This window comes from Asparagus officinalis, chromosome 3 (genome assembly GCF_001876935.1).
Source record: "Asparagus officinalis chromosome 3, Aspof.V1, whole genome shotgun sequence".
NCBI classification, from domain to species: domain Eukaryota; kingdom Viridiplantae; phylum Streptophyta; class Magnoliopsida; order Asparagales; family Asparagaceae; genus Asparagus; species Asparagus officinalis.
In genome coordinates this window covers 69,925,959-69,948,568 of record NC_033796.1, presented here as the reverse complement: position 1 = coordinate 69,948,568, position 22,610 = coordinate 69,925,959, and the positions used below count along the sequence as shown (strand labels likewise).

The 22,610-nt window shown below is 39.2% G+C and overlaps 2 protein-coding genes across 2 annotated transcripts in view; one reads left to right on the top strand and one right to left on the bottom strand.

Annotated features, from left to right (window-relative positions):
* LOC109834307 overlaps positions 1 to 8,690 on the top strand; it is a 15,935-nt gene extending 7,245 nt beyond the window's left edge. The window contains exon 4 of the mRNA XM_020402297.1: positions 8,400 to 8,690. Within this exon, the coding sequence (XP_020257886.1) occupies positions 8,400 to 8,522 (123 nt within the window). The 3' untranslated portion in view covers positions 8,523 to 8,690. The remainder of the gene's footprint in view (positions 1 to 8,399) is intronic.
* On the bottom strand, positions 8,610 to 10,647 carry LOC109835262 (probable inactive poly [ADP-ribose] polymerase SRO3). The gene is made up of 4 exons (XM_020403245.1): positions 10,397 to 10,647; positions 9,578 to 9,819; positions 9,006 to 9,160; positions 8,610 to 8,908 (listed from the first exon to the last, which is right to left on the bottom strand). Exons 1-4 carry the CDS (start codon positions 10,645 to 10,647, stop codon positions 8,810 to 8,812), a joined length of 747 nt encoding a protein of 248 aa, XP_020258834.1. The 3' UTR covers positions 8,610 to 8,809.

Genomic DNA, 22,610 nt, shown 5'->3' with positions numbered 1-22,610 from the left:
TGCTGCTGAAATGGAAGGTTATGCTGTTTTTTCTTTAAAAAAGTAAGTAGGGCATGCCTGGGGAAGGCTAGATTGCTAGATTTCCATACTATCTTATTCTAAACTTAAGTCTGCAAGCTTATGTAGTGTGTTGTGTCTAAACATGCTGTTTTCATTTACTTAGTCTTGAGTGATAGTAATCTTGTTCCTAGTATTCATTTTAACAATATGTTTTGCATTTTTATCTCTTGCTATATATTTTTTCAGCCTTCAAGGTGAAAAAAGAAGTGTTTGTGGTAGAAAAATACAATACATGAAATGCTGCTTCTCTTCAGCCCAATTTAGGAAGTGGCATTGGGAAGTAGATAATGTCAATCAGTAATTAGTTGAGGCCTCACAACTAAGAAGATGGTGGGCTGTTATACTGAAAGTTATGGAGGTGATCCTTGATATGGAGAAGCCAACTGATAATGTAAACTAAGGTGGGCACTTGTTGTGGTTTTTGTGACAAATTTGTTAGGAATGGAGGGCAGCCGGAGCATGAAGCTCCTGCTATGCGCGTGTTGTGGGAAGGGATATGACCATGCATTCTTTACAAGAGGCTGTTTTCAAAAAACTGTTAGGAATGAGATAACTAATGTCAGTGGAGGTAATTTAGAAAATAAATATGTGATCATTAATATATTCATATCATATTCATTTATTCAGATGGATGTCAAATTTAATTGATTTTTCTTCTCGGTAGTTGTCATCCATATGCAGCATATCACATGCATATCACCAAATTTCTGATTGGTCAGGTGGCAGATATTTTAGTCTAGATTTGTCAAAAATACATAAAAAGAAAAACCCTTTTTCCGATTCCTGGATAGTGATATTCTGCTCCCTATAAGAAAAATATTGTATATGGATGTAGGTTCTCCAATATAGATAAAAGATCATGGGGGTTGCAAGCGTCAAGTGATTCTGACATAATATTGATATGGTCACATTTCAGGGCATAAATTTTATGAGTGGTTTCAAAGCATGTGGTTGCAAACATAAACTTCAGAATGATTAAACTTTTTCATCTTAAATTGTTAGCCCTATGATGTGATTTTCAAGTTATATCATGGTACATGTGTGTCAAACTCCTTTTACAATGATCATCAGGTAGCAATCACTTCTAGCATGTAGGTTTTCTCCTCCTTCATGAATTTTCAAAATTATTACTAGAATATACTAGTGAATTGGACATCTTAATTTTGAGATTTAATTTCTAGTCATTATTTATGGTTTAGTGCCATCAAAGATTATTGATTATTCCAAATGCAAGAAGGATAGAAACAAAGGAAAATGAATTTCCTCTACTCGTGACTTTTACTACTATAATCTATCAGTGGGAAATCAGGTATGTAATAAAACCAGAAGGAAGCAAGGTGGGAATAATATGTCAGTTCATTAGTATCAAAGAATGAAAACATGACTGCATATTTAAGGAAAAATGGAAAATCACAGTTTAGGATGCGTATAACAAACATATGCACGTGGCAATATCTTTTTGGTTAGAGAACTAAGGGTGTATATGGTCCGGATACGGCTTGGAAATGAAACTTATCATATTCTCTTCCAATCACTGATACAGATACAGATGTTCCTCAGTAAGGAAAATTCATATCTGTATCCGCTAATGAGGATATACATGCAAATACAAAATGGGTATGAGAAAACTAGATATTGAAAAAAATATAGTTCATATGATACAAGAGAGTTCATTAGTATGTACGTTATATCTAAAAATCTAATATTTGATATCTTGATTGTTGATGCTCGAGATCACACAATATAATCCAGAATAGGATGGTTGTGGCTGAGGAGTGATAGAAGATGATGAAGGGGTCTCTTCCTTTCCCGATTTTATGTCTGGCCACTGAGTGAGAGTTTGCAATCGGCACAAAAGAAGATCGTGAGAGGGCAGGGTAATGATTCCCCCGTCATACCTCAGACGATCAAGTTAGTTGATAAACTTGATCTTGAGTGGAGTAATAGAACTATGTGGTCTTATGCTATATGCATTAGAGATGATGATCTCTGAGACTTAGGTCAGAAGGAGAGTTTAGACTGCGAACCTCCTTTTTTTGGCTATGGCGAATAGCCTCTGCATATAAAGAGGATGCCAATGGAAGATTGGTCACTTCGGCCATGCAAATGACGGTGACAAAGTGTGAGTTGGAAGGTGAGTCATCCTTTGCTCTACATGTGTCGGCTGACGACGGGAGGAAGATCACTTCGGCCTCGATTTGAGGAGTGATCGATGGGGCGTTGGCTGATAAGCGACGTGATGACGCATGGTCTGAGTAGACATGATGTGACTTGTTGTCATAATGGATAAGCTTTGGCGAAGTTATCTTCTAGCTTCGCTGAGAAGCAATGTCCCTCATAATGGGACTTACGAGAAGAGTTGACTCATTGAGAGGAGTGACGACTCAAGGATCGCTAGCTGAATGGAGAATGGAGTAGGGTGACGACTCATCCCGCCTCTCGAGTCGACATGGAGGAGTATCGATTCGACTGGGCTGACTAGGCTCTTGGCGAGTTGCTTGCTGCGAGAGGGCCGACTGGTACCGTCTTTTGTGTCGACATTGATGAATGTCGGCTCGTCTGGTCGGCTGAGTCGGACTGCTAGCTGATCTCTCCCGTTGGTCGAGATGTTGACTCGTCTGGGAGGTTAGGATGGCTCGTGCCGATTAGCGCTATTTCTTATGTCGACACTGGGGTATCGGCTTGCCTGGCTGGTCGAGATATCGACTCATCAGATCATATATCTGAAAACAGTTGTACCTCATAACAGTTGGTCCCTTTAGCTAGGAGTCGGCCCTTAGCCGAGTCCAAGTGAAATGAATAAAGCTCTAGACTGAAGTTAGGACTGTTGGTTGCTTTGTAGCATTGTTCTGATTGAGCGAACCAAGTGGAAATTCTTGAGATGGTCGTGTTGTGTTGACCCGAATGTTACGAGTCGGCTTGACAACTGGCTCATATTGTGCCTACTGTGGGCAAGATACTCGAGTCTTGGGTCGACGAAGACTGGCAAGTTAAAGTGCTTTAAGTCTTTTTGCCGAAGATAATCGGGCAATCGAACTCCATGCCTTGGGTTTACTCATGATGATACCAAGGTCTTAATGGTAGAATGATGATTCTAAGGCTAGGTCTCATGTTGGACCTAAGTCTTCATAATCCTCGTATGACAGAAAGGTGACTGTGGGAATCGACCATAGAGTTGTGCCTTGGGCTTACCCTGAGAAGGAACCAAGGTCTTGATCATGATGATCGATGAGAGCCGGAGGAATCGACTATATGTTGTGCCTTAGGCTTACCCTGAAAAAGAACCAAGGGCTTTTGACACGTCAACCCGTAGGTTTGGTCGCCTAGGACTTATTTTGATGCTTAGGGCTTCACCATGATGATTGATGAGGATTAGAGGATCCAACCACATGTTGTGCATTGGGCTTACCCTGATAAAGAGCTAATGGCTTAAAATCCGACTGAGGAGTCGAATGCCTAGAACTACAAGGAGAGTTGACTAGGGCTTTCCCCATGGCCGAGAGACGACTGTGGGAGTCGGCCAAATGGTTATGCTTTGGGCTTATCCTGATGAAGAGCCAAGGGATTGCTCCAGAGCGCCTAAGGCATGGCTGAAGAGGACTCTGTGGCCCTGGTTGCCACCTTGTAGGCTCGGGTATCTCCCATGTCCATGTATCCATGGGTTCTGGCCATCAATTGCTCATAATTGACGACTAACTTCTTAGCCAAAGAATCGGCCAATGCATTGCTCTACAGGCCAGCTACGAGTGCTGACATGGCGACCACACTCCCTGGGTCGTCGACTTCCAACCTCTTAGTTTGGAATCTCTTGAAATAGGCCCGGAGGCTCTCTTATGGTCCCTACCTCATTTGGATGAGTACATGAGGGGTGAGTTTCTGCTTGGCGTCAGTTAGGAAATGGTGGATTGGAATTTTCGGCTAAGTTGTCGAAAGTTTCTGATGGATCTCTTCTCGAGAGTGTTCTACCAGAGCTTAGCACTCATTGAAAGAGTGATAGGAAAGCATCGACAGAGGATTGCTTCTGATGCTTGGAGCATACTCATCACATCATAATAATTCTGAACATGCTCAGAAGGTTCTCTCTCGCCCTTGTATGTCTCTACGCAAAGCATTTTGAATTTCTCACATGGGACATTCATAAGGTCGTCTGAAAGAGGGTGTTACTCCCGAAGATGCTTACGATCTGTCTGTTGACTCGATCGTAACCAGATGCTCTAATAGTAGCTGAGGGGACTGGAGAGGCACAGTGGCGGAGAGTCTTAGAGACTGCTTCTTACGGCTGTGGAAGCCGACTGAGAAGTTCATTGGAGAAAGCAACAAATTGCTCTTGGCAAGATTGAGAAATCGTATGAGTTGTTGCTTCAAGCTGGGTTTGAGTAGCATAGCTTTGATGAGGTCCTCTAAGACGAGATTGCTCAACTCTATCTTCAGATTTAGACATGTTCTTTCTAAAAAGAAAGAAGACCCTACGGTGGGCGTCAAAATGTTGATGCTCGATATCACATAATATAATCCAGAATAGGATGGTTGCGGCTGATGAGTGATAGAGGATGATGAAGGGGATCTCTTTCTTTCCCGACTTTATGTTTGGCCACTGAGTTAGAGTTTGCAATCTGCACAGAAGAAGGTCGTGAGAGGGCGGGGTGATGATTCCCCTGTGGTACCTCCGACGATCAAGTCAGTTGATAAATTTGAGCTTGAGTGGAATAATAAAACTATGTGTTCTTATTCTATGTACATTAGAGATGATGATCTCTGAGACTTAGGGCAGAAGGAGAGTTTAGATTGCGAACCTCCTTTTTTTGGCTATGGCGAATAGCCTTTGCATATAAAGAGGATGCCAATGGAAGATTGGTCACTTCAGCCATGCAAATGGCGATGACAAAGTGTGAGCCGAAAGATGAGTCATTCTTTGCTCTACATGTGTCGGCTGGCGACAGGAGAAAGATCACTTCGGCCTCGATTTGAGGAGCCATCGATGGGACGTGGGCTGATAAACGACGTGATGACGCATGGTCTATGAGTAGACATGATGTGACTTGTTGTTAGGATGGATATGCTTTGGCGAAGTTATCTTCTAGTTTCGCCGAGAAGCAATGTCCCTCATGATGGGACTTGCGAGAAGAGTTGACTCGTTGAGAGGAGTGACGACTCAAGGATCGCTGGCTGAATGGAGTCGGATCGATTGTCCCGCCTCTCGAGTCGACATGGAAGAGTATCGACTTGACTGGGTTAAATAGGCTCTTGGCGAGCTGCCTGCTGCGAGAGGGCCGACTGGTAATGCTTTTTGTATCAACATTGATGAATGTCGGCTCGTTTGTCGGCTGAGTCGGACTGCTAGCTGGTCTCTCCCGTCGGTCAAGATGTCGACTCGTCTAGGAGGTCAGGATGGCTCGTGCCGATTAGCGTTGTTTTTTGTGTCGACACTAGGGTGTCGGCTTGCCTGGCTGGTCGAGATATCGACTCTGGTCGAGATATCGACTCATCAGATCATATATCTAGAAACAGTTGTACCCCATAACATTGATCATCAAAATTATTCTCAAATCCATTAATCTAAGATTCTAAGGTTTAAAACTGTTGCAACAGTATGACCAATATATATTCAGATATCTCGGATACGGATCCACTTATTTCACTACATAACTATATCCATAGTCATATCCTATCGGATATAGATTTTAGTAACCATATCTGTATCCGTATCCTAACGGATACAGATATTAATATCATTGAATACGTATATTTTTGTTACACCCCTATAGAGGACAGTTTTGAGATTATGATGCTTAGTTCGCTGAACCGAAAAACCAACTATTATTAGTTCTCTCCGGAAAAAAATCCTAGAATGAAATACATAGAAGAAATCTATTTCTTCTCATCTATGCTACTTACGTGCCATATAAGATGTTAAGTTTTACTTTCTGGTGGAGGAGTGCAGTTGGCATAAACTGCTTCTATGCGAGATGATGCTAAAGCTCTATCAGGTACCGTTTGATAAAGGGTTAAGGAGACTTAACCCCTTCTTAACCGCCAAACACAAAATCTATACAAGGTTTAAAATGAGTTAGCACTCCATAATTTGCCAAACATAAAAAATATAGAAGGGTTAAGTTAACCCCTCTAGATTGATTAAAATGAGTTAACCCCTCAATATGAGGGGTTTACTAATATTCCTATTTAGAAGGATTAATAGTTAACCCTTCTAATTATAAAGAAAATAGTCAAAATCATTGTTATACCTAAACACTAAAATTGATCACAAGGACTAAAATAAAACTTATATAACGGGTTAATAATTTAATCATTCGGATTATCGAATGGGCTAACTACGTTAATCCTTCTCCTTAATCTCTCTTCATTAACCCTTTGTCAAACGGGGCCTCAAGGAACAAGTATTCTTAAGGATTCCAAATTTACTTTAATATAATTTTCAAAGAGCTTTTTTTTCCCGCCCTTTCTGGTTTAGCGGTTGAAGTTACGTTTTCTACTCAATGAGAGGTCAAGTTCTTTAGCTGTTTCTGAAATACTACTCAAACTTGAAGGCACTTGACTTTTAAAACTTTCTTGGAAATTTCTGCAATATCAGAATTGTTTCTATTGGCAGAGAATAAATTATAAAGTCTTTGCAGAAATTATGTCAAATTGGCTTGTAATTCTGTATTATATTATGGAACACAGAGATATTTATTGGTTACTTCTGAGTTTGTTTGTTCTTTCTACTATAGTTATGTCTGGATAATAGGCAGGTTTCTCCTTTGCACTTGATGTGGAACCCATCCATTGTGTCCTTTTATTGTAAACGGCTTAAGGCATTCCATTTGATGTTAAATAGGACATAAACTAGCACCAATATTAGTTGAAGGAAGAGGATGGTGACATGCTCAGTCTCATAGACTACACGTAAAAGTACAAATCTGAGTTGAAGGAAGAAGATGGTGACATGCTCAGTCTCATAGACTGTACTGCAAAGGTTACGCATCAAGTTGCTTTCAATAAAAAAATTCAGATCGGCATAAATATCATCTCTTGCTGCTTATTTAGGTCTTCAGTTTTTCAGAGGTTCTTGTGGAAATACTGATTTCCTTTTTGATGAGCCAAGAACGTTTCTTTCAGTTGAATTGTTCGGGTGCTTCAAAGATGTTTGCACTTATCTACATGAAACTTTCCTAGGGCTGAGCATATTCGGTTCGGTTCGGTTTTATGCCTAATCCGTATCCAATCCGAATTTTTTCGGATGCTCGAAACTCTCATCCAGATCCAGATTTTTCCCCCTTCATCCGAATATTAGGCCCAACCGAAATTCGGTTCGGTTTCGGTTTTGAATTTGCAAAGAGTTCTATCCAAAGACTTCTGTTGTGAATTTGCAAGCTGGGCATTGTCCTCATGATGAGGTTCCTGAGCTCGCCAACAAAGCTTTATTAGACTGGTTATCATCTTTAGAATAAAGTTTTGAGTTGATATAATTACGCAGAGAACTGATGTTTTAAAGATGTTGTTCATATAATACATCATGCTTATCTCTTGTAAGTATCATGTACATAACACATTTTGTGATTGATTTGACTCTTATGTAATTAATTCTCAAGATCTTTTCTGCGAAATTTTTTAACTAAAGTTTAAGTTTATTTAATTACACGGGGGAGTGATGTTTTGTATGATATTGTTCATATAGTGTCGCATATGCATCTTTTGTAAGTGCATCATGTGCATAACAAATTTTCTAGATTGATTTGAATCTTTACTTAGTTTTGTAAGTGCATCATGTGCATAACAAATTTTCTAGATTGATTTGAATCTTTACTTAGTTCTCAAGGATATTTTTCTGTGATATTGCTGTACTCATTGCTTGAAACTGCTCCTTGCGCCGTTTGAATCTATTGGATGATAACAGGAAAAGTTTTGAGGTATAAGTTTAGTCTCTAAACCGCCCAACAAAATTCGGGTCGGTTTTTTTTGGGCCGTTCAGGGGTTCAAACCGGATCCAAACCGATTTAATTCGGTTCGGGCGGTTTAGAAACTTCTTCTCATCCATTTAATTCGGTTCGGTTAACCGGTCCGTTTTTTCGGGCGGATTTTTTGGTTGAACCGGTTTTTTTTGGTTTTTGCCCACCCCTTTCCTACAGGTTTCCTGACTGGGTTGATCAATTTTATGTTTGGCATAACTTGGCTTGCTTTGGTCCCTGACACTGTATTAGATTAGGAGAAAGACTTTTCTCTTCCATCTTAAAGAGAATAGCATTCTTACTCATGATCAACGAATTTATGCTCGGCTGCATCTTTTGCACCAGCTTATTCTTGTTTCCACTAACTTACATTCATATTCTCATTATCTGCAGTATTTTGGACAAAGTTTCGTGCACGATGCCAGCAAAATGTCAATATCAGCACCACCATATGTTGATCCATATGAACTGCTCGAGGATGAAAGGATATCTCAGATAGCTCCTCAGTTTGATTAGACTAGTGCCTGAAATTCTCAAATAGACACAGGAAAAATTCTATGGGTAACTTTCTCGACAAAGGCCTGTAATATTTTTTCTCCTGGCTAAAATGTAATATTTTAAACTGACATAAATTGCGAGATACTAGTTCAACTGTATAGGAAATTTGTACAAATTTTCTTCTCATATCATTACACTTGAGGAGGAACAAAATCCTACCAAAAGTACCATTACATATAAATCTAACAAAAAATCCCAAATGACCACAGAACTGCCATCATGATCGAGTCTATCCAGCTTCAAATTCAGTACCCTCGCATTCTCTTGATTGTGGAAGCTAATAATTTATCACCGGCCACAGACCTGAGGCATCTGATGAAAGCATCTTTGCTCATTTTTCCTGCCTGAAAAAGTAAAGAAGATGCTATCAACTTTTTTTTCTAAGTTATTAATACAGAGGTTTCCAAAACAAGAACTTGTCGAGGTGCAGATGATATATACCTTATGTTTGTTATAAAGCATCTGTAAAGCTTGCGTACTGGAAGATGGCAGAGACCTTCCCATCTCAGACAGTAGCTTCTGAAAAGAGAGTCCCTGGGCTGCAGAAGGCCATCTCCTTGTCGTCATCGCCGTCGAGTTCACAGCCGCATGAATACCTGGCACAAAATTTTTATTAGAAAAAAATACAATATAATTTCAAAAGATGCAGGGAAATATAGTGATATAGAAAATTGTCGCCAATGTTAACAATTTGGATGAACGCTTTAAATGACCTTTGGAAATAGGAGATGGAAAAAAGGGGAATACAGAAGTAATATAAAGTATATAAGGACAAAATTTGCGGAAACATTTTGAAAAAAATAAATATTGACGATGGTTTTGTTAATAAAAAAAAAAGAAAGAAAGAGATCAAATTTCACGGTAGTTTGTTAGATGTATTCCTTGTTGTTGTAGACAGCTTACCACAAATGTATGCAAACACTGCAGGATGTCCACTTGTTCAAATTTCGATCCAATTTGAGGTGTTTGCATACATCGAAAAATGAGCAGAAACAAGTTTTGAGTTAGATTACCTTGACGTTGGGTTGATGGTTTAAAGCTGACAATGTACTCGGGGAGAATGTGGGTGTTCATGTGAGTGCTCCAAATTATGTACCATTTCGGATTCCTCAGATCGTCGACGCCGCTGTCGTATCCACCAGTGCTTGGGTGGTATTGAGCAGAACCTGCATCCACCCTCTCGGAGTTTCCCATGATGATTCGGCACAAGACGATGCGCTTCTCCCCGTTTTCATCTGCTTCAGATAGCCGCGAGCTGAAACCAAACAACATACGTTTAAGGACTCAATAGATGGAATTAATTGAGACTCACATAACAGACCCTTAAAAGTTCAAATTAGGATATAAATTATCTTTTTTTCTTTTTCTAGACGGTCACCCGTTATCTTTTGACATAATCCTGCGACTTGTTTTATATGAAAAAGGGTTATAGTTGGCTTTTTGTTTTTAGGTCCATTTGATATAATGCAATTCATGAGATACAAGTATAGCCATATAAAAAATAATATATATACAATCTAGAGAACATCAAATGATTTGAGTTCTCCTAACAGAAGGGTTAATTGCATATACTTTCTTGTTATAGTTGAATAACTAGCTGCTTATAAATGAGGATGATATTTTATTTGCCCATATATGTCTTGAGCCTCAAGCATTAGATCAAAGGTCAATTTGTAATATATTTTTTTAATAATCAAATTAAGGAAAAAGAGCAACTAATTTACTCTAAAAGATTAATAATTTCTTCTCATGCACTACTAACTAAAGTTTTGTTACACAAGCAAAATAACCGAACAATAAATTTGAAATGAACGAACTAAGATGGATTTTACCTGGCATAAGGAAAATGAGGTGGGGAGAGATGAACACCGACGCCGTGAGCATCCTCAGCCCCCAGAGCTCCATCATTAGTCCTCCCGACATCGTCCGCCGCCGCTCCATACCATCCGAACCCCAAATTCGCCTCCCCCCTCTCCTCCTTCGTCATCCCCGCCGTCATCTCAAACACCCTCGACCTCCTCCTCGAATACAAACACTTTCGAATCCCCGTAACCACGGCATCACGATCGCTGCTCCTCTTCATCCCATTCACGAACAATTTCTCAATCACTCTGTAGATCTTCTCCTCTTGCCTCAACACTATCACGTCGCTAATGCTCGAGACGTGCCGATCGACTGGGGATGTGGCGGGTGGCGGTGGCCTCGAGCTCCATCTCGTTGGTGCAGGTTGACGAGGTGATTGATTCCTCCTCCATCGATTTATCTCTTTCCAATAGAGAGAGAGAGAGGAGAGAAGTTGAACGAAGGGTCGAGAACGAAGAGGAGTGCTCGAGAGGCGTTTGAATTTGTGTTCTGCGTTTCTTGGTTATTTATATATGTATATACGCGACGCGAGGGGGGAAGAAGCGGTCGGAGTCGGTGGGCAATTAATGTTGCGGAAAGGGACATCGAGTTTGGGTAGAATTACGGATACGCCACCAAGTAGTCTTTTGCTTGGGGAGGGGTTCGGACAACTTTGAACCCCGTGTGTAGGGGTGTGCAATGGTCGGTTCGGTTCGGTTTTTTCCAAAATTTGAACAACCGAACCGAACCACTTATAATTCAAAACCGAACTGAATTGTTGCAAGTCGGTTCGGTGCGGTTCGGTTCGGTTTGTTCGGTTCTAACTTCATCAAACTTCTTATCAAACAACAAATTGTGTTAAAGAAAAAAAAGGTATCAACAAAGTAGGAGATTATGAAGTATTAAACACTGATATAATGATATTGTTTTCAACCCATAATGATTCAGAAAATTAGTTTAGGGTTTGAGTCTTTGACTCTTTGGGGACTTGTCGGGTAGGGTTTGAGATCAGAATGGGTAGTATTGCACTATATTCGGTCGGTTCGGGTCGGTTTGGGTTGAAAAGTTTTCAAACCGACCCGAACCGCCCTACTCATAAAACCGATTTTTTCGGGTCGATTCGGGTCGGTTCGGTCGGTTTTTTCGGTTTGGACCGAACCATGCTCAGCCCTACCCGTGTCGTGTGGGGACGCAAATTGGACGTAAGCCATCCTCTCCCTAATGCGCATCTATCTCTTAAAGCTTAATTATTATTATATATATGATAAATAACAGATGGACATTAGATAATTTGCAGTAAGTATCAAACTTGAACACGAGGACTAAAGTAAGGTGGCCGTAAGAAACTTGTACAAATTCAACTAATAAGTTATTTAATAATCATAATTTCAACAATTTATGGATATACATGTTGAAGGATACTTTGACTTGGCATTAAAGCAATCCAGTTTTAGCTCCGATTGGCTACAAAATTTAAAGTGAAATTTAAAAATAGGTAACAATGAAATAAGTATAGGTTTTCACCTAAAACAACCCTCAACCTGTACAAACATGTCGTAAATTATAACTCGTAACTCTTAGAGCATCAAAGAACTAAAATTGTAATCTTCAATTACGAACACCACCTTAAAATTTTGATGGTAACGTGCTTAGCTCAGCATAGACATTCAGAAGATATGAGCTCCTAGCTTCTTATGTTTGAAAGTAGATATGATTATATTAAAAGGAAAAATAATTTTCTTGATCTAAGACATTTTTCATATACGACAAACAAAATAATTACGTGACATTAATAAATATAAAAAATTGGCAATTACATGATTGGAGAGGGGGCATCATGGTCATAACATATGCATGGAATGAAATTCAGATTAAGCACGTCAGGGGCAATATGGTCAATTTCAACATTACGGCTAGCCGACTTCAAACCGCAAGCATGTTTACTTGGGCGACAGGCTTTACTATTTGCGGCGGTTTAGAGAGAGTCTTCGGGGTTAAGTTAACACAAGAGGAGAGAAAAAGATATATGCATACTATAAAGAGAAAGAGAGAGGTATACGACTTTATATCTACTAATACTAATATTATTCTCTCTCCAATTTACTTAATCTTTAAGTGATGTACAAAGGGCTAGGACAAAAAAAGAAACTTTGTAAACTCGCATACGAAGCAAGCAGTAGGAATATGACACATTTCACATAATTAATTTGGGATCCAATACCAGTTTATACGACATATCAATGCAAAATATATTCATAAAAACCGTTAAAAAATTATCGGCATAATCAGAATACTATATCAATATAAACACTAATATTTAGATAACACGTTATATTCTTATTGTCTTCATATATATATATGTGATTTTCTATTTTAGNTCAGTGTTCTTTGCTTTGGGGCAAAGCAAAGAACAAGGGAGGAGAAAAAGATTCTTTATGGGGTTTATTGTTTTTTCTAAAGTTTTATTTTATTTCGTGTGGGTTTGTGGAGTTTTAAGGTCAGACTTCCACCCAAATTGACCTTTGGACCCTCTCCTTTATCCTAGTTGTGATTCCTTTTTTGGATAGACAAATGAAGATATGCCTCCCACATGAACTGTTGGGGGTACTTTGGTCCCCTTTTCTAGTCTAAAGGATCCAATTCTTCCTTTATTTCCTAGCTTTGCTTTCCATTTTCCTTTCTTTTTGTTGGAAATTTTTTTTCCTTGTCTGCTTTGGTTCACCATTGGTAAGGAGTGCAAGGAGAAGAAATAATAAAAGGGACTGTACATGTACATGTGTCTATAGCCAAATGACCGTGCATCCTACCAGAGTAATTAGATGAGGAAACTAAAGCAGCTATGAGACCTACGCGCTAGCCAACTGCGCCACCACCCCTTTGTTAAATATGAGACCTTACAGATACTTGTATTGTATGCTCCTCCCTTACCTGCAGATGGGTTTTGTGCACAATACTCGCATTGAAGCTCCTCCCCCTGCAGATAAGGGAAGGGTGCACATGATTATCTGTAAGGATCCATATTGAGAAGAAGAAGCTTCTACTTGGAGATGATTCAAGAGATAAATTTTGAGGCTAAGCACAGTGGTTTGTGTGCAGGTTTTGATAAATATAGCTCGGTCTTGAGCGTTAGCTACAAGTTTTAGTTTGTTATCTCACTCTTACATATATATGTTCTTGAGATTCTTGATGTACAAAAACTTTACATATTGGTGATGAATAAAATTCTTTCATTTACCAAAAAAAAAGATGAGGAAACTAAACTAAAGCCGTAATTATCATGGCATTTAATTTAAAGTGATTAGCTAGCAACTTATAAATGCTTTGTCTTGGATTCTTCTTTGAGAAGTAAGTTTCTGTGGATTATCATTCTTTGAGTAGTGGTGGATTATCATTCTTTGAGTAGTGATGTTCGTAGGGGTTTCATGGATCGAAAGAAACTAATTGAATTTATAAGAATAATAATCTCTCTCTCTCTCTCCCTCTCTCTTTCTCTCTCTCTCTCTCCCTCTTTTCTTTTTTTTTCCAGAAGGGCGCTCCTTGTCTTTTACTTTATTCTTGTAATTTTTTGTAAGAAAAAACAGTGATTTGTAATTTATGAATAATCAGGAATAACTATTATTTACAGCTATAGACTGAGTGACGAGAATAAGAAAAACTTTTCTCGATATATAGAAGCTTCTTTAAAATGTTTTAGACTATGTTTGGCAACTCCAACTATCACTAATTAAAGAATAAAAAGGCAAGTTTTTTTCTTAGTTTGACAAATAAACTGGATTATTAAAAATTAAACTGGTCTTCTTAAGCCAATTTTCAGCTTTAAACATCATTTAGAAGCGGTCCACCTCTCCGGCCGGTACGGAACTGAGTAGTTTAGACTAAAACTAGTTTAGAAGGATGGTTATCTTGATTTTCTTCAGTTTTCCCCCCTTCCATAATGTAGCTTATATATGGACCTTTCTTTAAAAGAAATTAAGGGGATCGAGAAAAAGGAATCGTTTAACATATTCGTTTGGGACAAAAGTCCTCTTGATTTACTTCGAAAGGCCCGACCTTTGAGCCTATTTTCATCCGGTCTAACCTGCACGTGAGAGGACACAAGATACTTACTCGTTTAGTTTTTATATTCTGAAAGCAACTTCGAAGTTTTCAGTTCATTCAAACATCGTATTGGCCAAGTCTTTTAAGTTCTACTGTCTAGGGCTGTCCATTTTACCCGCGGGTCCGGCCCGGGCCCGGCCCGGCCCGGCCTCGGCCCGGAAAACCGGGCCGGGGTCGGGTGGCATCAGCGGCCGCCCGGCCCGGGGCCCGCCACCCGGCGCTTTGGGTACAGTGCGCCCCACCGGCCGTCAACGCCACGCGGCCCGGGCAACCCCGCGCACCGGGAGCCCGGCTCGGTGCAACGGTCACCAGTGGTGAGCGTTGCGGATTAGCGCGGGCGGGCCGGGCGGCCCGGGACGGCTGGCCACAACGGTCACCATTGGTGACCGTTGTGCTGAAACACGAACGGCCGGGCCGGCCCGGCCCGGCCCGGCCGTAACGGTCAGATTTGGCCTTTTGACCGTTTTGCCCCCAAAAACGGTCAAAAAACGGCTATTTTGTGAGGTTATTTTGGTCATTTACCTAGGGGGCTGGTTCTATAAATAGAGGGGGGTTTTCATTTGTTTTCTTCACACCAAAAACTCATCTCTTCTCTCTTATACTCTTATACTCTCTCTTATACTCTTATACTCTCTTATTTATACTTTCTAATCCAATCCCCAAATGGCTTCCGGATCTGATTATGAACAGCAAAACATATCTCCCGATCCTGAATTGAGTCCTCCTACTATGAGTCCTCCTACCGAAGTTAATCTCGAATCCAGTGGCGACGAATCTGCACCAAGAGCTCCTAAACGGCCAAGATCCGATGTGTGGAATTTTTACGAGAAGATCGACGTCACCAAGGATGAACACGGTAGGATCCTCACCCAGAAGGCTAAGTGTGCTTTGTGCGGCAAGATTTTTCAAGCTCATCATAAGAGCGGCACCAACCACCTCAAACGCCATTTAGATAAACACAACAAAGACCAGACTCCTCAAGGTGATATCCGACAATCTATGATTTCTCAATCCTCCTCTTCTGGTAATCTCGGTAGTTGGAACTATGACGCTGCCAGAGCCAGGAAATGCGTAATCAGGTTTATCATTCTTAAAAACCTTCCTTTTAAATTAGTAGAAGATGATGAATTTGAAGATATGTTTAGAGATGGTTTTTATCCTGCATTTAAAAAATTTTCTCGTCAAACCTGTCAACGTGATATTTTAAAATATTATCAGCAAGAACAAGAAAAAATAATTTCTTATTTTAAAAATTTAAACTGTAAATTTTCTTTAACTTCTGATATTTGGACATCTAGAGCACAAACTGGATATTTATGTATCACAGCACACTGGATTGATGAAAATTGGCAAATGTTTAAAAGAGTTGTTTCTTTTATTGCAATAGAAGAGTCACATACTGGTGCTAATGTTTCAAATTTAATAATTGAAGAACTTATGAAATTAGAAATTTCACAAAGAATATTTTCTCTTTCACTAGATAATGCAAGTAATAACAATGTAGCTGTTGATTTTATCAGATCATCTTTATCATTGCCATGTCATGGTTATCTTTTTCATATTAGGTGCATCTGTCATATTTTAAATTTAATTGTTCAAAGTGCATTTACTGAAATTAAACCCATGATAGAAAAGGTTAGAACAGTTGCTTACATGCATAGTGCTTCTGAACAAAGACTTAAAAGATGGAAACAATTTTGTAAAAGAAAAAATGTAAAGCCTAGACTAATTCCAAAAGATGTTGACCATAGGTGGAATTCCACATATGCAATGTTAAGTGTAGCAATAGAATATAAAGACATTATAACTGATTTTATAAACTATTATGCTTCTAGTTCTAGTTCTGGTAGCACTTATGGAATAACTGAAGATGAATGGACAGTTATATGTAATTTAAATGAAATGTTACAAGTTTTTTATGATGCTACCATGTTATTATCTGGCTGTTATTATCCAACCATTACTTTAGCTGCTTTACAAATTTTAAATATTCAAAATTTTTTTGATAAATATCGTTTGGATGCTACTTTTGGACCTATGGTTTTTGAAATGGAGAGCAAATTTAATAAGTATTTTAGGCCTATTCCTCATATTTTTGGTTTGGGGGTTCTTATTGATCCATGCTTGAAGGATATTGGCCTTCGAAGTTTGTTACAGTCATTGTATGGTGGAAAGGTTATAGACTTAGATGATGGAACCACCCTGAATGCTACTACTCATCATTTACTTATTAGAAATTATTTTCAAACTTTATATGATGAGTATGCAGCTAGACATGGTGTAGCTGCACAACAGTCTGCAGCTTCGGTTTCTTCGAGCTCATCCCGAGCCCGAGGTAAAAGTGTAAGTTTTGATAGGTATGCAATGGTAGCCGAGCTAACTGGTGGATCTGGACTTGGATCGTCATCATCGGAGGTTTCTGAAATAGATGAATATTTTTCTGCTTCTTTAGTTAGATGTCAAGGAAATGCTTTAGATATTTTGCAATGGTGGAAAGTATATGGATCAGTTTCATATCCTATACTTTCCACCATGGTTCGTGACTTACTAACAGTGCAGGTTTCGACGGTAGCTTCGGAATCCGCCTTCAGCACAGCAGGTCGTTTGATCGACGATCACAGGACATGCTTGGATCCATATACTGTACAAGCGGTGATGTGCCTACAAGATTGGTGGAGGTACGAGAAGCGAACGCAAGGCATCGATCGGATGGCTGGAATTGAAGATAAATTTGAAGAATTGGGACTAGCAGATAGATATAAAGAATAGATTGTAGTTTTTATATCTTAGCTTACAATTTGTAAAGAATTATTTTGGAAATAATTGCAAATGATAGTGATATAGGTGAGTAGGTGCCAACCTAGTTGGGATTTACTTATCTATTGTGATGCGATTAATTCCAAAATAAATTTGTACTTGTAATTTGTAACTGATTTATCAATTATTAATAAAGAATATGTTTTTATCATTTCTTATTTGTAATTTATGTCATTTTAAGTAATTAATAAAATTATTGTTTTTGTTATTTTTCTTGTCTTTTTGCCCGGATTTCCGGGCCGGGCCGGGCCGGGCCGGCCCGGATGGACAGGCCTACTACTGTCCAACAAACTTTTTATTCTACAAACCGCACTCTCATCGATCAGCTAGAACTTCTTGAAAGGCTTATATTCTCTGAGATCATGAATAAGACCTTGAAGAGATCCACAAGCTGCAGTCGGAGACACTAGCTACCAAATCCACATCCCACTAAACCTCCGAACTTTTGCCTGCGATATGTACATCTCCACTGAAAAATAAACCGTCAGGGGCCAAAACGCTACGCCGCCTGCAAACCCTACTAAGCTGTTGAAGAAAGGGATATAGGTCATCACAACGACTGCAGTTAGAACAACGTGCAAATCAGCCTCATTATATTCAATGAACATTGGCCAAGCAAGGGAACGACAAAAATGTGATTAGATGTGAAAAACCCTCGACCAGGCCGTCGCTTTTGACTCCATGTGATGCGAAACAGAGTAGTTGGCCTATTAGAATCAGCGATTTAATTTGAACAACGCATCGTTTCGCCAAAAAATCATGATCTTCGGCAGAAAATTAACTCAAAACAACTAACATGGCAGATGGATTTTAACAAGATTTGCAATAATAATCATGAACAATTCCAATCTCAATCAACATAATAGCAATATTAATTATCATTTTCGCAAGTTTTAAGATCAATATCAAAATTTAGCAGTCACATGTTCAGTACTCTCAACTCACAGGTATAATTTAAGCAGTGAATATAAGATAATAGTTTAGAGGTGATATACTCGTGCAATTAGCTAAATAAATTGAAATTAACAGAAAAGTTCTGAGTTGAGTGAATGAAACCTCAGTGCATTATTATTCGGAATGTTGAGAAAATCCAAAGGCCCACTCGCTGCTAAAGTGCAGCCCAAAGCCCAACTTATCAACAAACCCACACACTTCACAGATATGTTTGAATCTCTTCTCTGTGTTGTCTTTGTTCAGAGGAAAGAAGAGGGCGACGGAGGTGGCAACGAACTGGGCAGCCACGCGAGCAACGATGCCAGGATGTTCGGGCTCGGGAATGGAGGATGACGAGAGGGACAGGGTGGCCTGACGGATCACAGCTGGTGGGCAGATGTCTGGATGACGTAGGCAATGGCGTCGGGATGCTCGGAGGTGAAGAGAAGTAGCGATCTCAGGGGAGATTCGGGGTCTCAGGGACTGCTCGGGGGTCGGAGGTGGAAGGGGAATTGGGGCTGTTAGCGGTCGATGAAGGGCAGGGAGGAGCTCCAATCAAAGTTGGCAATCAGGCCATAGAGTTGATGGATCATGAACCAATGTACCGATGACCTTTCCCTTGACCTTGCGGCGGCGAAGTTGTAACACGCTGCTTTTTGTGCGAGCCTAGCAAGCCTTTTTAGTGTCATCATACGTTCTCGGGGTACTCTTCTCTCTGTTGGGCTAAAGTTACCTATTTTTACTGTTTGAGCATCCTTGAATTCTTAAGTGAGCATCGGAAGAGCTATCTGGATCTCACCTAGATGATTGACTTGACTCCCTAATCGAAGGATAGACTCTGGAGTGCAATGCACTACCACAAATGAGATGCCCAGGCACTACAAGCTAAATGAGACTGAATGAGATTTTTTTAAAAATATCAAATAAAAAGGCTCAACTGATCTAAAATTAAAAAAATAATAAAAAAATTCTTTACACACTAGGAACCATTGCTTTGATACCAACCCGTATGGCGGGAGCCGAGGCGCTTAGGAGGCGGAGTGGGTTCTGCTGGCTGTGGACAGGGGGAAGCAGAGGTTGAAGAAGAGATGGGAGTTTGGGCTGTTTGTCGGCTGTTATGGAAAAGGGGAGAGCTGCTATGGAAAAGGGGAAAGAGAGAGGAACGACCTAGGGTTTCACACGAGACCTAGGTTTCACACCAATAGTCAATTAATAAAATTCCATTATTCTTCATTCAATTATTCCATGATTTCAATTTGATTACAATTATGCTTAAATAGAGAAAATAAAATCTCACAAAATAAAATCTCACACAATCAAATCTCTCACAATTAATAACTACCAAATCTAACCTAATTTGAAATTCAAGATTTGAATTCAAACTATTAAAACTAAAAATTAAAAAAAAAACAAATAACATATTTGGAAACTGTATTCTTGTCCTCATCATTCTCCCCGGGTAGGAGAAAACTCGACTCCGTCGAGTTAGTTGCAGAAATTTGTCATCTTCAATATAAACTGCCTGCATCTTAATTCGCCATCAGTTACTTTTCTGCATCTTAAATCATTAGCTAAATTGCATTATAAATTCATCATCTAAAATATTATCAAAATTCACTACTACATGGGTGAGTATATATAGAAGTGGGGGTAAAGTGAAAGAACTCTCATAAATAATGGGCTAGAATCAGGTTTATATTAGTGGACTACCAATAACATTATGACTATTTAATCAATCAATATTGAGAATAGAACTATGACCAAATCGATAATATAAAGGTTGCTATTAATTAGTTCAAGAGTTGGAAAAGCTTATAAATATCATGTCAAATCTTAAACAGCTACAAAGAACTGTATTGGACAAGCTCAAACCACCTAAAATATCAGCATTAATAGTTTTAAATTAGGTCCTAACTCCATATCATTCATTTCAATTAACAATGTATTTATTCAAATTAGATCATTGATTCCCTAATATATGACCAATGCAAAATAAAAATGATGTAAATCAACTCAAATGATTATGATGAAATGCAGACTCGAACAATGTGATCAATGACAGACGTAAACTCAACGAAGTGTCTAAATGCATGACGTCCTCTATCAAATGGAATAATTAGGTATTCCTTCGTTGATGTGCATAACAAATTTCTTGTCCTAATAGTGATAGTGAGGAACATGCAAACACATGTATGACGGAGGAGTGTTTTTACGTGTTTAACATGAGAGAGAATGAAAATACTCGTGCTCAAACTTATATCCCTAATCACTATATATTCCCAAAAAAGGATCAGTGTATGTGTGAGTGACTATCAGGACAATGCATAGGGGTTTGACATCTGATATGGTAGGTATTTCAAGATGCTCAATTTGGGATTCAACTTCCATACAGATATCTGAGTGTCTCACTTTAGGAACCGAATCAGGAACGTGTTCGGTGTCATGTTGGTCCAAGTGGACTTCATGGTGAATATCAACAACGTTTTCAGTCAATGAAGTGAATTCAGGAGGAGTTGAAGTTTCAATTTTAGGAACAGCTTCAGGGACAACATCAGTGAACTCCGTGATCAAAGGGATAGCTTGGGGAATAATCGGAGTGTTGCCATTGCATGAAACTTTAGTTAACTCCACAATTGCAGGGGTAGTTTCAGAAGAAATGGAAGTGCATAGTTATTCTTCGATTATACTATCCTGGATGTTCTTGTCAGAGTTAGATTCTATCAAATCTACGGCCTGGTTAACGCTTTCCTCAATAATAGATTTTGATTCCGTTATAGGCGGCTTATTGATTCTAACTCTGAACGGAGTTGTACAGACGGAAGCAACGTGCCCATATCATTGACAATTATAATACTGCATTATTAGGCTAAGTTTGGAGAGAGATCTCTCTGACTTCTTGCCCTTGGGATCGACTCTAGACTGGGAAGAACTAGGGATAGATTGACTCAGAGGCTGACTAAGGGTATTGGTACGGGAAAACTGTGAGGAATGAATTTGAAAATCCTAAGCCCTATGAGATTGGTGGAATTTGGCTTCATCTAAATCTTGAACTAATACGTAAGCTCTCTCAAGGGTGTTTACTCCTCTAGCAAAGAGTTCAGTTTGGAGGTCACTTCTCAATCCAGCTCTAAACTTTAACAAGACTTTCATCTGTGCCTCTTGCTCTATGGTGCTGCATCGAGTAAACAATTCGTCAAATTAAGTAACGTACTCTTTTGCGGATTTGTTTCCCTGAGTAAGACAATACCACTTGTCTAGCAATTTATGATAAAACGATGGCGGAAGGTATTTCCTTTTAAGCTCGTCGACCATTTCTCGCCAAGTTAAAATTGGTAATTCATCTCTAATGTGTCTTAACGTTTCGAGGTAGGACCAATATTGGCAGGTGGATCCAGTGAGTTTCATAGCTGCGAACTTGACTTTTCGCGGTTTCGTCAGGGCGCACCAATTGAAGTATTGATCTATGCCCTTCAGCTAGTCTAAGAAAGCTTCTGGGTTGAACTTACCATCAAAAGTTGGCAAATCAGGCATAGGTTGAGGTCGATGAACAATGTACCCATGACCTTTCCCTTGACCTTGCGGCGGCGAAGTTGTAACACGCGCTTTTGCGAGCCTAGCAAGCCTTTCATTAGTGTCATTCATCGTCTCGTGGGTAACTCTGCTCTCTTGGGCTAAGTTACCTATTTTTCTGTTTAGCTCCTTGAATTTCTTAAGGAGCTCGGAAGACATACTGGACTCACTAGATGATTGACTTGACTCCCTTAATCGATAGGATAGACTCGTGCGAGTGGCATGCACTACCAACTAAATGAGATGGGAGGCACTAACAACTAAATGAGATGAATGAGATTTTTTTAAAATATCAAATAAAAGGCTCAACTGATCTAAAAAATTAAAAAATAATAAAAAAATTCTTACCCTAGAACCATGCTCTGATACCAAAATGATGCGAAACGGGGTAGGGGTCCTATCAGAATCAGCGATTTAATTTGAACAATGCATCATTTCATAAAAACATTATGATCTTCGGTAGGAAATTAACTCAAAACAACTAACGTGACAGATAGATTTTAATAAGATTTGTAATAATAATCATGAACAATTCCAATCAATCAATATAATAGCAATATTAATTATCATTTTCGTAATTTCTAAGATCAATATCAAAATTTAGCAATCACATGTTCAGTACTCTCAACTAACAGGTATAATTTACGCAGTGAATATAAGATAATAGTTTAGAGGTGATATACTCATGTAATTAGCTAAATAAATTAAAATTAACAGAAAAGTTCTGAGTTGAGTGAACAAAACCTCAGTGGATTATTATTCGGAATGTTGAGAAAATCCAAAGGC